The 14,326-nt window shown below is 40.6% G+C and overlaps 1 protein-coding gene across 3 annotated transcripts; it reads right to left on the minus strand.

Moving 5' to 3' along the window:
- Window positions 1–6,968: 6,968 nt before the first annotated feature.
- On the minus strand, window positions 6,969–10,044 carry LOC121284920 (gamma-crystallin S-1-like). Of its 3 annotated transcripts, none has more exons than XM_041200829.1 (3): window positions 10,036–10,044; window positions 9,698–9,940; window positions 6,969–7,244 (listed from the first exon to the last, which is right to left on the minus strand). In XM_041200829.1, exons 1-3 carry the CDS (start codon window positions 10,042–10,044, stop codon window positions 6,969–6,971), a joined length of 528 nt encoding a protein of 175 aa, XP_041056763.1. The 3 variants fall into 3 exon arrangements, with proteins under 3 accessions (XP_041056763.1, XP_041056765.1, XP_041056764.1); XM_041200831.1 differs by having other exon boundaries at window positions 6,969–7,237; window positions 9,694–9,940; XM_041200830.1 differs by having other exon boundaries at window positions 6,969–7,237; window positions 9,691–9,940.
- Window positions 10,045–14,326: the final 4,282 nt, after the last annotated feature.

The following is a 14,326-nucleotide window of genomic DNA, read 5'->3' on the forward strand; positions in this document are numbered from 1 at the left end:
AGCTCTTAGCCTTCTCCCCATCAGGAGCTGTGCTGGAGATAATCCAATGCCCTCTAACAGAGTATTCCTGAAATTCAGCAGAGACAGGTAGGGGTCTCTTCTGTCCACCTTTGCCTTCTTCAACAGGTGTTTTAAGGCCTGCACGGTATGTTCTGCCTTTCCATTGGATTGTGGATATTTGGGATTTGATGTAGTGTGGTAAAACTGCCAGTCCTGTGCAAATTTGCAAAACTCAGTGCCTGAGAATTGTGGACTTTTACCTGAGATGAGCTCTTCAGGTTTGCCATGGCGAGAAGAAAATTTATTTTAAATGATTTATTACTGTGATGCTCTTACAATCATTTCTCAGCAGCACAGACTCAAAAAACTTTGAGTAATAATCTACTGCTAGTAGGTGCTCACTGTTGTCAAATCTTAACAAGTCCACTCCAATTTTCTGTCAGAGCCTCTCTGGAACACAAAGATTGAAGTGGCTCTTTTTCTTGTGACTTACTATACTATTGGCACACTGCACACCCATTCACCATTTCCCCAATTCAAGTTAGCCATTAACAGGTCGAGGCAGCTGGCGATCGAGGGGATTGTCCAACCCGATTGTCTGCCCCTCTTCTGCGGCAATGTTCGCAGTCAGGTGTCCCTGGAGAGGGGGCACGCGGTGTCTGCCGGCACCGTTGAGGCCTTCCGTCCCTCAATTTGTTAATTTAGTTTATTTGGTTGACTCCAAAAGAGTTTATTCCTGCCTAATACATTACATCTCGAGCTCTTTTCCTGCGTGTTTCTATGCTGTGGTGAATTTCATGTATGCAGCATTTCTTTCCTCAGAGTTGCAGGAATTATGATCTTTTCTCCCTTGAAAATTATTCCTTCTGCTACATGACATTCCTCACGAAAGTTCCAGTACTCTTGTACAGCTCCGCTCCAATGTGTGGGACAGCCAGTTTGCACAATCTGCTGAGGTTTTCTCAGGGTGGCGTCGTTCTTGGTCGCTTCCCTGATCTCATCCAGTTTGGTTACAACCACAGGTAAGTTCTTTGTCAGCATGTGAACCTGTTCTTCTGTCTCTTTACCCTTTTCCTCTGTGATGGGCAGGTATGCATGTGACAGAGTGCCTGTGATGTACATTTCCTTGCCCGGTTTGTACTTACCTCTGACCTGGTACTTCTGCAGATGCTTTAGTAATCTTTAGATACTTGGTGGTGCACAGTTCAGGGGCATTATAAGTATAGCTTCCAAAGGCTTCTGATCAGACTCTACCTCCACATCTTTGCCATAGACAAACTGGTGGAAGCATTCCAGCCTAAACACAATTGCTACCATTTTATTTTCTATTTGGGCATTCCGCTGCTAAGTGCTCTCTTCGGACAGGTCAAAGCTTCCTGGTGGACTTTGTTCCCTGTCCCATTCCACAATATATTGTGGTGGATCTCTGAGAGCTACTGTCAGGACTGACATGTTTGTAATGAATTTCCCAAGATAGGTCACCATTCCCAAAAACCTCTCCAAGTCTTTTTACATTCTGGGGGTGGCATGTTCACGACTGCTTCAATTTTATTTGGGTCCGGCTTCAGTCCCTCCCTTGTTAGCACATGTCCCAAGTACTTGATTTCATGAAGACCTATTTTGCACTATTCCTCCTTCAACTTGAGGTTCCTTTCTCTAGCTTTGCCCAGCACCTGCCTCAGTCTGTGGTTGTGTTCTTCTCATGAGGCTCCCCAGACCAGAACATCGTCAATATAGTTTTCCACATCCTCTAACCCTTCCAACAGCTGCTTCACCATTCTGTGGAACACCCCAGAGTTGAATTAATACCAAATGTTAAGCATAAAAACCTGTATCTTCCATATGGTAGGTTGAAGGTACAGAGATAGGAGCTGCGTTCATCCAACTTGGCCTGGCAGAAGCCTGAACTCGCATCCACGACTGAATTGTATTTAGCCTTGGTTAGCTTACACTATTCTACTGTGGGCAGCTGGTTTTGCCCTCTTTGCAGTGCCTGGTTTAGGTCTCAGGGATCCAGACAGACTCACAGATTCCATCTAATTTTTCTACAATTACAACTGGATTGATCCATTTTGTCTGTTCTTCAATTTTCTTGATGATGTGAAGTTCCTCCAATCTGTCCAACTCTGCTTTCAGTCGGTCTCTCAGCATTACTGGTACTTTCCTGAGCAGGTGTACTTTGGGTGTCACAGTTTCGTCAATCTTGATGATGTGTTCTCCTTTTAGGCAACCAGTGGCCTGGAACACATCTTTACACTCTCTCAGGATGTCATCAGTGGTGACAGTCATTATTGTTTTGATTAGCTTCAATTTTTCACAAGCTTTGATTCCAAGAATGGGTTTTGCATCAGTTTTCACCGCTATGAATGGACGTGCTTTAGATTGTTTTTTGTAGTTCACTTTAAGTGTGCACTTGCCTGCTACTGCAATTTTTTCACCTGTATAAGTAGACAGCTTCACTTTTGTTTTAGTTAGTTATTTTTCTTTGCTTATCTTGCAAAACAGGCTTATGGGGATAACATTTGCTTGTGCGCCTGTGTCAAGATTGAAATTCACCATCATGTTGGCAATTTATAAATCAGCTTTCCGTTCATCGTCTTTGGCATTTATTGTTACTGCACCAACTATAAGCTCAGTTTCAGTATCTGTGTCACCATCTACAATCATGTGCACTTTCTTTAATTTACACATCTTAGTGAAGTGATTTAGTTTTTCACAGTTCTTACAAAGCTCTTCGTAGTCTGGACAGCTACGTGCTAAATGCTCTGTTCTGCATCAGCTGCATTTAAATGTTTTAATCGCAGTTTTGTTCTTTTTACATTCAGTTTGTTCTTTCCTGGGGCTGATACTGTTTAACTTCATCTAACTGCTTGACCGTGTGCAGCTTAACATCTTCTGTTATCTCTTTAATTTGGCATTTTGTTGTCTCTGCCACTCTGCAGATATTTATTGGTTTCTCCAGCATGAGATCAACTCCTCTTAAAAGCCATTGTCTCAGAATGTCACTTGACATCCCGTAAATTATTCTATCTTGGATGAGTGATCCTTCAAGCTCTCCAAATTTACACAATTTAGCTCATTTTCTCAGCTCAGTTAGATACTGAATAGTGTTGTCCCTGCCTTTCGAGCATGTAAAAAATCAGTATCTTTTATAAGTGATTTTTTTTTTAGGGCTGGAGTAGGCTTCAAATTTTCCCATTATTTCTTTTAAGTCATTTTGTTTCTCATCACTTTCAAACATAAATGTTTTATAAACTTCTCGGGATGCTTCCCCTGCTGCATGAAGAAAGATGTCAGACTCTACCTGAGGCTCTTTTTTATTACTGCCCATCGCGGTGTGGTACAGCTCAAATTACTACCGGAACCTCCTCCAGGTTTTGGCGAGATTCCCCTCCAAACTGAGCTCTGTCAGTGGTTACAGAACCTCCATCGTTGTGTTTAGACTTCTTGTGACACCATGTATTGTTTTTTTTATTTCAACGATGCAAACAAATGGTCGACATTGCAGCTGAGCTAACTTTACATTTTCTTGGCTCCAACATGTGCTACCTGACCTTCAAACCCCAGGTCAGGTGACCCCCTATCTAGTACAGAGTACCATGTAATGTCTAATACTGGAGTCCACTACCACAATCAGCTGTTATCATGACATTGGTGAATGGTGCTTATTCACATTTGAGGTAGATGTCTAGTGGGTTCCACGGTATTGGTATCAGCACCAGTGATTTTCTTGAACTATATTAAAGACCTAGACTTGTTTTACAGGGCACAATTTCTAAATTTGCAGATGACACAAAACTTGGAAATATTGTGAACAGCGAGGAGGAAAGTGTTAAACTTAAAATGATCTTAGTCAGTGTAATGACTTGACAGAACAAACAGGTTTCAACAAGAAGCAGTTAAACTTTGGACAGGATTTTCAGGTCATTGGGCGGGTGCAGTGGGCGGACCCAAGGGTGGCTGACAAACGGGTCACTGCCCACGATCAGGCCCCAACCGTGATTTCATGCTAGCTGGCCAATTAATGGCCAACCAGCGCTAAACACACGCTGAAAGGCCAGTGCTGCTGGAGTGTGGGCAAGAAGAGGGTCAGCACTGAAGTCAGTGTGGGGAGGCGCACAATGAAAGCTCCCTAGAGGCAGAGAGCTGCCTCAGGGAGCTGAAGAATATTAAAGCCAAAAATAAACATTATGAAATTTTGAAAAAAAATTCCATCCATAACATTCATTCACCTAAATATATTGATGAAAAAAATTCCACCCAAACCATCAGATGAGGTTTCCTCAAAAATCCAAATTCACCCATCCGCCAAAGGACAAGCAGTGAAATATCCAGGTCAATTACTACATTAATGGCATTAATAGGCCTCTTAATTGTCGGTGGGCACACTGCCAACTATCGTGTGTGGCCGCCGACTGTAATATCGCATGAGTGTCTGATGACACCAGGACGATCACCCAACGTCATCATGTCCTATTTTATGTCCGATCGGGTTGGGCACATGCCTGCCTGCCTATGGTATGTAAAATTCTGCCTTTTTTTACAGATAGCTTTTCAGGGACAACACGCTTGATCAGAACTCTGGTCATGAAGCCTCGCCCACCAGATTGCCTGTGCTTAGGGCTCACTGGTTAGATCCTTAACAGAACATCATGTGACCCCTGATAGATGGCAGGAGGGGGGCTATACCCTCAGTCAGGCTGGTGGAATGGACGCGCCTGTGGCAGATGAAATGCAGAGAAGTGTGAGATGATCCATACTGGTAGGCAGATGTGGAGAGGAGATATAAAATAGAGGACACAATTCCATAGAGAACAGGAGTGGAGGGACCAGGGGGTTCAACTGGAGTATTGAGTCCAATTCTGGTCATCACACGTTAAGAAAGATGTGAAGGCATTAGAGTGGCTGCAGAAAAGATTCACAATCATGATTCCAGGAATGAGGAACTTCAGCCATGTGTGTAGATTGGAGAATCTGTCACATTCTCCTTGAAGAAGAGATGAGGAGGAGATTTGATAAATGGTGTCATGAGGGGTCTAGACAGAGCAGACCTCAAGATTCGTGGTGGCCTTCTGTGTGCTGCAAGAACTCAGCATCATGAAGGGGCTGCACACATCATTCATTTTATGGTGGGCAACTGTGGAGTACAAAAAAAGAGTAGTAACAAGAAGAGGAATAAAGAGGAAGGGAGAAGAGGGTTCTTTCAATCCACATGAAAAAGTGAGAGCGGATCGCATAGGAAATTTCAAAAGGCAATTGGACATGTATTTGAAGGGGACTAATTGTGAGGGTCATGAGAAAAAAGCTGTGGGACTAAATTGAACAACTCTTTCAGAGAGCTAGTGTGGGCACAAAGAGCCAAATTGCCTCTGCCTGTGATGTAAGATTCAACAATTCTAAGAGAAGTGGAAGTTATTTCCTTGTTATGGGTTAGTGTGATCCAATGGCTGCTGTCTTATTGCTTCCCACACAGCCATAGAAATGGCCACAAACACTAAAAATGTAATTGGTAACTTGAAATGTAACCGCTGCTGGTAGTTATCTCTTAAACAGAGATATTAGAACGCTAGGGTTGGCTCTCCTTAGAGCAGAGAAAGTCCAGGGGAGATTTTAATAAAGATGTCCAAAATCACAAAGCCTTTCTACAGATTAAATACAGATAAACTGTTTCCAGTGGCAGGAGGGTTGGGCAATCAGATGACACAGATTGAAGGTAATTGGCAAAAGAACCGAGGGGAGATGAGGAGAACATATTTTTACACAGAAAATTGTCAAGAACAAACTACCTGAAAGGGTGGTGGAAGCAAATTCAATCATAACTTTCAAAAGGGAACTAGATAATAGAGCCATGATTCAGTTGTAACAGTCTTGCCTCTGAGACAGAGGTTGTGAGTTCAAGTCCTGCTCCAGCGCTTGAGCCTAACAATCCAGGCTGATACTCCACTGCACTACTGAGGGAGTGCTGCATTGTTGGACATGTCATCTTTCACATGAGATCTTAAATCAAGATCCTGTTTGCCCTTTGAAGCAGCGATTAAAAATTGTACAACACTATTTTGAAGAAGAGCAGGGGAATTAATGGCCCATATTTATCCCACAACCAATGTTACAAAAAAACCGTTCAAGACTGAGATGAGGAGAAATGTTTTCTCTCAAAGGATCATTAGTATGTGGAATTCTCTTCCCCAGAGAGCAATGGACGCTGAATCAATGAATTTATTCAAGGCTGAGTTAGACAGATTTTTGATTTACAAGGGAGTCAAGAGTTATGGGGGCAGACAGCAAAGAGAAGTTGAAACCACAATCTGATCAACCATAATCTTATTGAATTGTGGAGCAGGTTCCAATGGCTGAATGTATTACACCTGCTCCTAAGTCCAATGTTCCTGTTTTCCTGTTTGTTCCAATCCAGTCATTTTCAATCACATTGTTGCTTGTGGGAGCTTGCTGTGCACAATCTGTCCACTGTGTTTCCTACATTACAACAAAGATTACACACAAAAATACTTCATTTGATATGAAGTCCTTTGGGACATGTGGTGGCTGTGGAAGGCACTATATAAATGCAAGTGTTTCTTTCTTTGGAAGTGGAAGAATTTACAGGGTTATGGGGCAATGACAGGGAAGTTGAAATTTGATTTCCATTATCATGAAATTGGTTTACTTAATGGACAAAGTCGTGGACACAATTTCTGTGGAATTCTCAACTTCAATTCCATATAATGGAATAGGAGACAGTGTCTGTAATGGGAAGACTTTCCCAGAAATGCCCTAAATTTGCCTTTTATCATGCTGGAAGCTATTTTCTCAGGTATTCTTTACCCATCCTATTCAATATGTTAACACGACAGACAATTTCCCTTCCAGTCCAAACACAAATCAATTAAGAGAAACAGTAGTAAAGTCCTGTATATTTATTCTGATGACACATATGTCAGAAAAACAAAACCATATTTGTCAAGAATAATCTAATAATCCCTCATGCGCCTGAAAGATCCGACAGTTGAGCTGTAGCCGCCCCAGTCACCGTATCTCCTGTATTCACCGGGTCTCATGAAGTACTGTCGGCCTCTGTAGTTGGGATGTTCATAGAAGATCCAGTAACCGTCCATCACTTGGCAGGAGTGAATGTCACGGTGACGGAAACGATCATAGACAGATGGAGAGTCATCCATGAATTCCATCATCTGTCCTCCAAAGTCAGGTCTCTCATAAATCCTCATTCTGTAGTTTCCACCTCGGTACTGTAATAGAAATAAAACCATATTTGTGATGATAGCACTAATTTAACTTTTGAAATAGGTTAGAAAAGTGTAGCTGTTTTAGGTTAGGAGGTAATATCTGAAGGATCATCTCACGCATAATAAGAGTAAAGCTGAGACAACTTAATAACATGAACAGAACTTTTGGATTATATTCTCACCTGATTAACAGTGTGCAATGTTTGTGTAATTTTACACAAGTCAAAAGGATATATGCACATACGAAATAGGAGCAGAAGTAGACGAGTCGACCCCTCGAACCTGCTCTGCTATTCAATAGTATCATGGCTGATCTGTTTGTGTTTCGAGTTCTACATTCCCATCTACCCCCCATAACCTTTGATTCCCTTGCCTGACAAGAATCTGTCTAGCTCTGCCTTAAAAATATTCAGTGACCCCAATTCCACTGCCTTCAATATTGGTCACACCAAATGTAAGGTCCATAATGACATCTCTTATTATGAGTGAAAGTTTAGTTTATCTTGTTTCTTCTGATTAATAGTATCTTGTCCCTCTATGTGGGTGATGCGGGAATTGAAGTCCACACTATGTGACTACTTTGATTGCCTGGGCTGTTTGTGCAATCAGTACATCATGGGCAGAATTTGTAGGTCAGAGTGTGGGCGCATGCCCAATGCTCTTGAGCCTAAAATAGCACGTGATGACATCAGGCATGCATCCCGATGTCCTCCCATGCTCATGCGATATTTCTGTTGGGCACACGCAAAAGTCAGAAGCGCACCCGCTGACAATTAACAGGGCAATTAAGCCCATCAAAGTTCCAATTGACCCCGATTTTACCTGGTCCACCCAACCTTATGGTTGGCGGATGAGCGAATCTGCCAGGCAGACTTTGCATTTTTGATAAAACCTCAATCAAGGGTGGGGTGAGGTTTCCATTATTAAATTTAAACAAATAAAAATGTATGGACACAATTTTCATTAGGTATATGTTCAGGTGACTGATTCTGACACATGGACATTTAGTTCCGGATTTTAAAATCTTTACTTATTGGTCTTAAATTCTTCAGCTCCCTGAGGCAGCTCTCCACCTTCAGGGAGCTCTCATTCAGCGTTCCCCCGTGTCCATGCTTACATCAGCCTCCCACCCCCACCCCAGCAACACTGAGCACTTCAGCATGCGCTTCACTTTGGCTGGCCATTAATTGGCCAGCCAGCATGAAATCTCAATCGGGGGCCGATCTGTCTGTTCCCTGGCTGCTCCTGGGCCTACCAATCACGCCCGCATGCCAACCTAAAAGCCGTGCCCCATGAGTTCAACAGCTTTCTGCTGAGCTTTAATACATTGTGTCAGTGGACTTAAGGTAAGGATATCTTCACAGAGAATAGTGATGGAATGGGACTGATTCACTCACCAATGTCTGAGATGGTCTGGAATATAATAGCTTAGTCATCTGTTTTTATGGGGAATGGGAAGAGTTGATGAGGGTAATGTAACAAAGGGAATAGGTGATCAGAGAGGTTTTAGTGTAGCAATATGCATTTCTGTTGGTCTCATGTTGTTATCCTGACGCCACTTTTATGTATCTTTGATGCAATATGAAAATATTCTATCGATGCATTTAAGGGGAAGCTAGGTGAATGCAGGAGGGTAAAAGGAATACAAGGATATGTTCATCGTGTTTGACATAAAGAGATGGGAGAGTATTCGCATGGGACATGAACACAACTTCATAGACTGAATAGATTGTTGGGCTGAATGTCCTGTTTCTGTCCTATAAATTCTATGTAAATATTTTATCCAGTCATTGTCAAATGCAAATAGTTTCTAACTGATAGGATTTACGAGGTAGAAGCTCATCTGGTCCCATTTGTTTCCCAGACTTGGAGGCAGACAAGTGCCAACATAAGGGCCAAAATGAAGCAGCAGCATTCATTAAGATTTGATGCACAAACACCGCCTGCCGATAGTTTGCACATTTGTGGGGTACAGGAGTAGATCAGGGTGGGTACTGGAGATGAGGGGGTGGTATGGAGTGGTTGGAGAGGTTGTGATCACAATGAATGTGGAGTGAGTCAAGCACCTCTACTCTCCTTAGGCAAAGAGGAAGGCTTTTTGGAAAACTGATTTCTTGGCGTTCTCTGTAGCCATGTAAGAATCTTTCGCAATCAAACTTCTCTGAGGGTGCCTAAAACAAGGTCTTAGGCCCCTCATTTGTATTTTAAGTAACCTACACCCTGTTTTAGATGGCCATCAGCAATGCCTGAAAAATTACTTGACCCAATTTCAAGGACCAACGAGTTCCAATTTCTGTCAATGCACATTTCTACCCTTAAGAACTTAGCTGTATATCTTTACTGTTATTACAATGTAAAGCATGAGAAACAGGATAACATCCCCAAACTGAGGTGCTTTGCTGAATGAACATTTCCTAGGCCTTGATCTGAGTAGAATATGTAAACAGACAGCTTACGTGTGGGTAGGAGCGACATGAGCCGATGCTGTCATTGAATCCCATCCAGCGCTGGTAGTCAGGATATTCTCCCCTGTTCAGAACATACTGGTATCCCGTGTAATTGGGTCTCTCATACATCACCCACCAGTCACTCTCAACACGGATGGAGTTACAGCGGCTGAAGTAAGGGGACAGGTCAGCACTGTCACTACTGCACTCATAGTGCCGACCCTGGAAGTTCCTGTCCTCATAAAAGATGATCTGTGGAAAGAGACAAGGTAAATTAATAAGCTTGAAAATCTAGAGATAGTAATCGAGAACTCTAGCATTCTGTGCAAAATTAGACTAGTTCTTACCTTTCCCATTTTGAGCTCACAGTTAGATAACTGATTTAATATAGCAAAGTGTTCTACACCGTCGTATATATATGCTGTAGAAAATGACCACTCTACTCTGTACTCTTGTTATTCAAATTATTTGGTGCTGAACATCAGCAAAAAGAGGACAAAAGACATCACTTGACATGTTGCTGGACATGTCACTGATTCTTTTTACTTTGCTTTCACTTCATTTTATTTGACGTGTGAAAACAAAGAGGGAGAGTCCATTGTGCTTTCTATGTTTCAACCGTTTTGAAACAGCAATGGTTACAAAATCCATTTTCAATCATTTGTTTCCAAAGTATAGCAAGCTAGCTCGGCTTCTAACTTAACCAAAAGGGGAGAAACAAAATCTGCTTCAGTTGCTTTGCTCATTAACATAACTACTTCCGGTTATAATGCAACTATAAATGGATTTGTTGCTCTGTTTGAGTCCAATTGAACTATGGTGCACATCAATGTGATGATGTAGGTGAATGAAGATTTTTGTAGATAAGGAGCAGGGACACCACCTAGTATTTTTGCACTTTAAGACCGTTTTGATGTGGCAGATGATGTGTGCCAGGCAGATCAAATCCACAGGGGAAACTTGATCCTGCTATCATAACTATTTTGCAATTTTGTAGTTATGAGAAGATGTGTGCACGGAATTCAGAAGTAATGAGTCCACCAAGACCTTTACAAATTTTAAAAAATTAAATTAAAATATTTATTAACAAAATAAAAGATTTCAAGCACATAAGACTACAGTTACTTACTACTGTAACAACTCCTAAAATTCCTTATTAATCTGACTCCCAGTTACACACCCCCTTTAAGGCAAGAGTCCAAAATAGGTTTTACATTTAAAACAAAATCAGTAAGTTAACATAATACCCACTTGACAGTGGAATTCCAAATGTGTCTCTGCAACTTCAGCCACTTTACATAGCAGACAAATGCACAAATGGCTGGAGGCTTCTTGAAGGCTGTTTCATGCGCTCCTGTTAGATCTTACATGGCCCTTTCCTCACATAGCCTTTCATTCTCCTTTAAGTATGTTTCTCTCTCTTTGATATGTTAATTATTTTGTTCCATGTGTCTTTGAAACTGTACCTTCCTCATAATATAAAAACTTTCATGTTTCCAATATTGTCAATAACCTTTGGGAAAAATAAACACACGCCTTAACCTTGTTTATCTGACTACACGTAAACAGACTAACATCCCTTTGAAATCCAACAATCCCTTCCATGATCAAAAAATGTAAATTCCCTTCACACTTTACATGCTGAGCCAGCATCCATGTTTACTCATTAGCATTTCAAGCACATTTCTACACCTAACTTCTTTTGATGATTTCAAGCTTACAGTCTACTTGACTTCCAAATGTAATTAAATCACACAGACAGGACCACCTATACTTACACATTTAAACCTGCTTTAAAATAATCAGAAAAATATTATGAAAATTATTATACTTTTGTCACACCTCCATCTTTATGGAAAAATAAACTGTCATAATTTTAAAAGTGGCTTCATTTTCTTAACCCATCTTACACTACTGGTGCCATAGTCAAAACAGTTTTTAAACTGTCAAAAGCTTTCTGTGTTCATTGAAACTTCTTGTTCTTTTTTAATAGTTCAGTCAATGGACCAACCACACTGCCACTCATGCCCAGAATCTCAAAACTTCTCATTTTGATGTAGGGACGGAGAAATCCACGAAGGCTTTGACTTTCACATCTCTTGGAGCCACCTTACCATATCCAATGGTATAGTCTAGATATGTAACTTGCGTTTTTGCAAGCTCACTTTTAACCAAGTTCATCACCAAATTAGCTTCTTGCAGTCGATTAAATAATTCTTCCAGATGTTGTAAATGCTCCTCCCATGTTTGACTGAAAACTATCAAGTCGTCAATATAAACAGCACAGTTGCTCAGTCCTGGAATTACTTTGTTTGTCAGTCTTTGAAATGTTGCTAGTGCATTTTTCATACCAAATGGCATGACTTTAATCTGATATAGCCCATCTGGCATCACAAAAGCTGATATCTCCTTTTTTCTTTCTGATAACGATACTTGCCAATATCCTCTCAGCAAGTCAATCTTTATGATAAACTTTGATTGTCCCACTTTCTCAATGCAATCTTCCAACCGTGGTATAGGATATGAATCTATTTTTGTCACTGCATTCATCTTTCGCTAATCTACACACAGTCTTTGTGTTCTAGCAAAATAGGTGAACTCCAGTTACTGCAACTAAATTCAATGATGTCATTTTGAAACATGAATTCAATTTCTTTCTGTACTAGTGATAACTTTGCTGGACTTAATCTATAAAGATGTTGCCTTATCGAAAATTAATCCCTGACACTTACATCATGTGTAGCTAAATTTGCCCTCCCCAGCTTATTCCTACAAATGGCTTTGTGTGACTGCAATACCTTCTCCAAATCACTTTGACACTTATCTGGAAGGTAACTCAATAGTACATTTAAAGTTTTAAGTATCCCCTGATTATCCAATTTGATTACAGGAAAATCAATTTCAGAATCCTTCATTTCTACCTCTATTTACCACTACTAATATCTCTTTTTGGTCCTCTTCCTTGTCTAGGTACTTTTTAAGCATTTTTACATGACACACCCTTGCTTCTTTCTTCTATCTTGTGTAATTGTTAAATAATTTACTTCACTCAGTTTCTTTTCAACCCTGTAAGGCCCAGTAAACCTTACCTTTAATGATTTACCTAGTACTGGTAACAAAACTAATATTTTTTCCCAGCAACAAAGATACGACCTGTGGTTCTCCTATCTGCCTTTGTTTTCATACTTGTCGTTATATCTTTAAATGTTCTCTTGCTAACTCACATGCTCTGTTCAATTTTTCTCTGAAATTTGTCACATAATCCAGGAGAGTAGTTTTTGAATTTTGACCCACCAATTTTGCATTAATCAACTCACTTGAGCTAAACACTACAGCTTAATTCTCTTCCATTCTCTCTCCCTGAACTATCTTATCAAAGATAGCATTAGATAATTGAATTTCAACACCTTTCCCCTGTCTTTTAACTTCATCTTCTTCCTGTTTCAACCTGTGAGTTTGTGATCTCGTTACAACACAATCTGGAAACAATCCAGGATGCTCTTTCTGCAACACCTCTGTTAAATGCACCTCCACAGGCTGTTCAACTACCATAGGTATCACCCACATCTGTGACCCAGCTATTTCATTACTTAAAATAAATTGAACACCTACAATGGGCAATTTTTCCACAGCTCCAGCAATCACCTCACCTGCTTTCCACTTACTCTTTAAATTTACCTTTGCAATGGAATAGGTTTAGCATCTTCATAAACTCCACTTATTATCACCTTTTCTGCAATAATCCCTCTGAACAACAACAAATATCACTATCCCATACCATTGAGGATTGACTAGCCCCTGTGTCTCTTAAAATTTTAATATCTTTACCTGCTCCACCCTGTGTACATGGAAAGACTTCCCCTTGACATATAAAATCTTTAAACATTTCTGCAACATGTTCTTCAAAACTTCCTTTGGCTAAAATGTGAACATATTCCCACTTCTTTACCTATCACTGATTCTTCCTGCTTTACCTGTACACATACCATTGGTTTTTCCTGTGCCTGGGCCTCAGAACCCATAGCACTGTTACTTCCAGAACTTTGCTGCATTCCAATTACTGGAACAGATTTTCCCTGTAATCTCCAGCACATGAACTGAGTGTGCCCAACCTTATTACAATCAAAACACCTCAATTTTGCAGTGTCACTTCTAGCCTCAGCACCTTCGTTTTTAGTCTGAAAAAACTTGCTGAGCATTTCCAACTACTCCTCTTCCCTGATTACCCTCCTTCCTTTCACCTTCCCACTTTCTATCCTTCTCTGATTTAAAAGGGTGACGAAAGAAATGGTTTAGACCTATGGAATGACTTGTAATCATCAGCTATCTCTGCTGCTTACCATTTTAACCCTCTGTTCCTCTGCATGAGTTCTCACTACGGAAGGAATTGAACCTTTAAATTCTTCCAAAAGAATTACTTCTCCAAGAGCTGCATATGTAGTCTCTACCTTTAATGCCCATATCCACTGGCCAAAATTACTTTGTTTTACACTCTCAAACTCAATAAAAGTTTGCCCAGGTTGTTTCCTTATATTCCTAAATTTCTAACTGTACGCCTCAGGAACCAACTCATATACACACAAAATAACCATTTTTACTACATCATAATCCATTGACACTTATTCTGAGGGTGAAGCA

The sequence above is a fragment of the Carcharodon carcharias genome, chromosome 12 (genome assembly GCF_017639515.1).
Source record: "Carcharodon carcharias isolate sCarCar2 chromosome 12, sCarCar2.pri, whole genome shotgun sequence".
NCBI classification, from domain to species: domain Eukaryota; kingdom Metazoa; phylum Chordata; class Chondrichthyes; order Lamniformes; family Lamnidae; genus Carcharodon; species Carcharodon carcharias.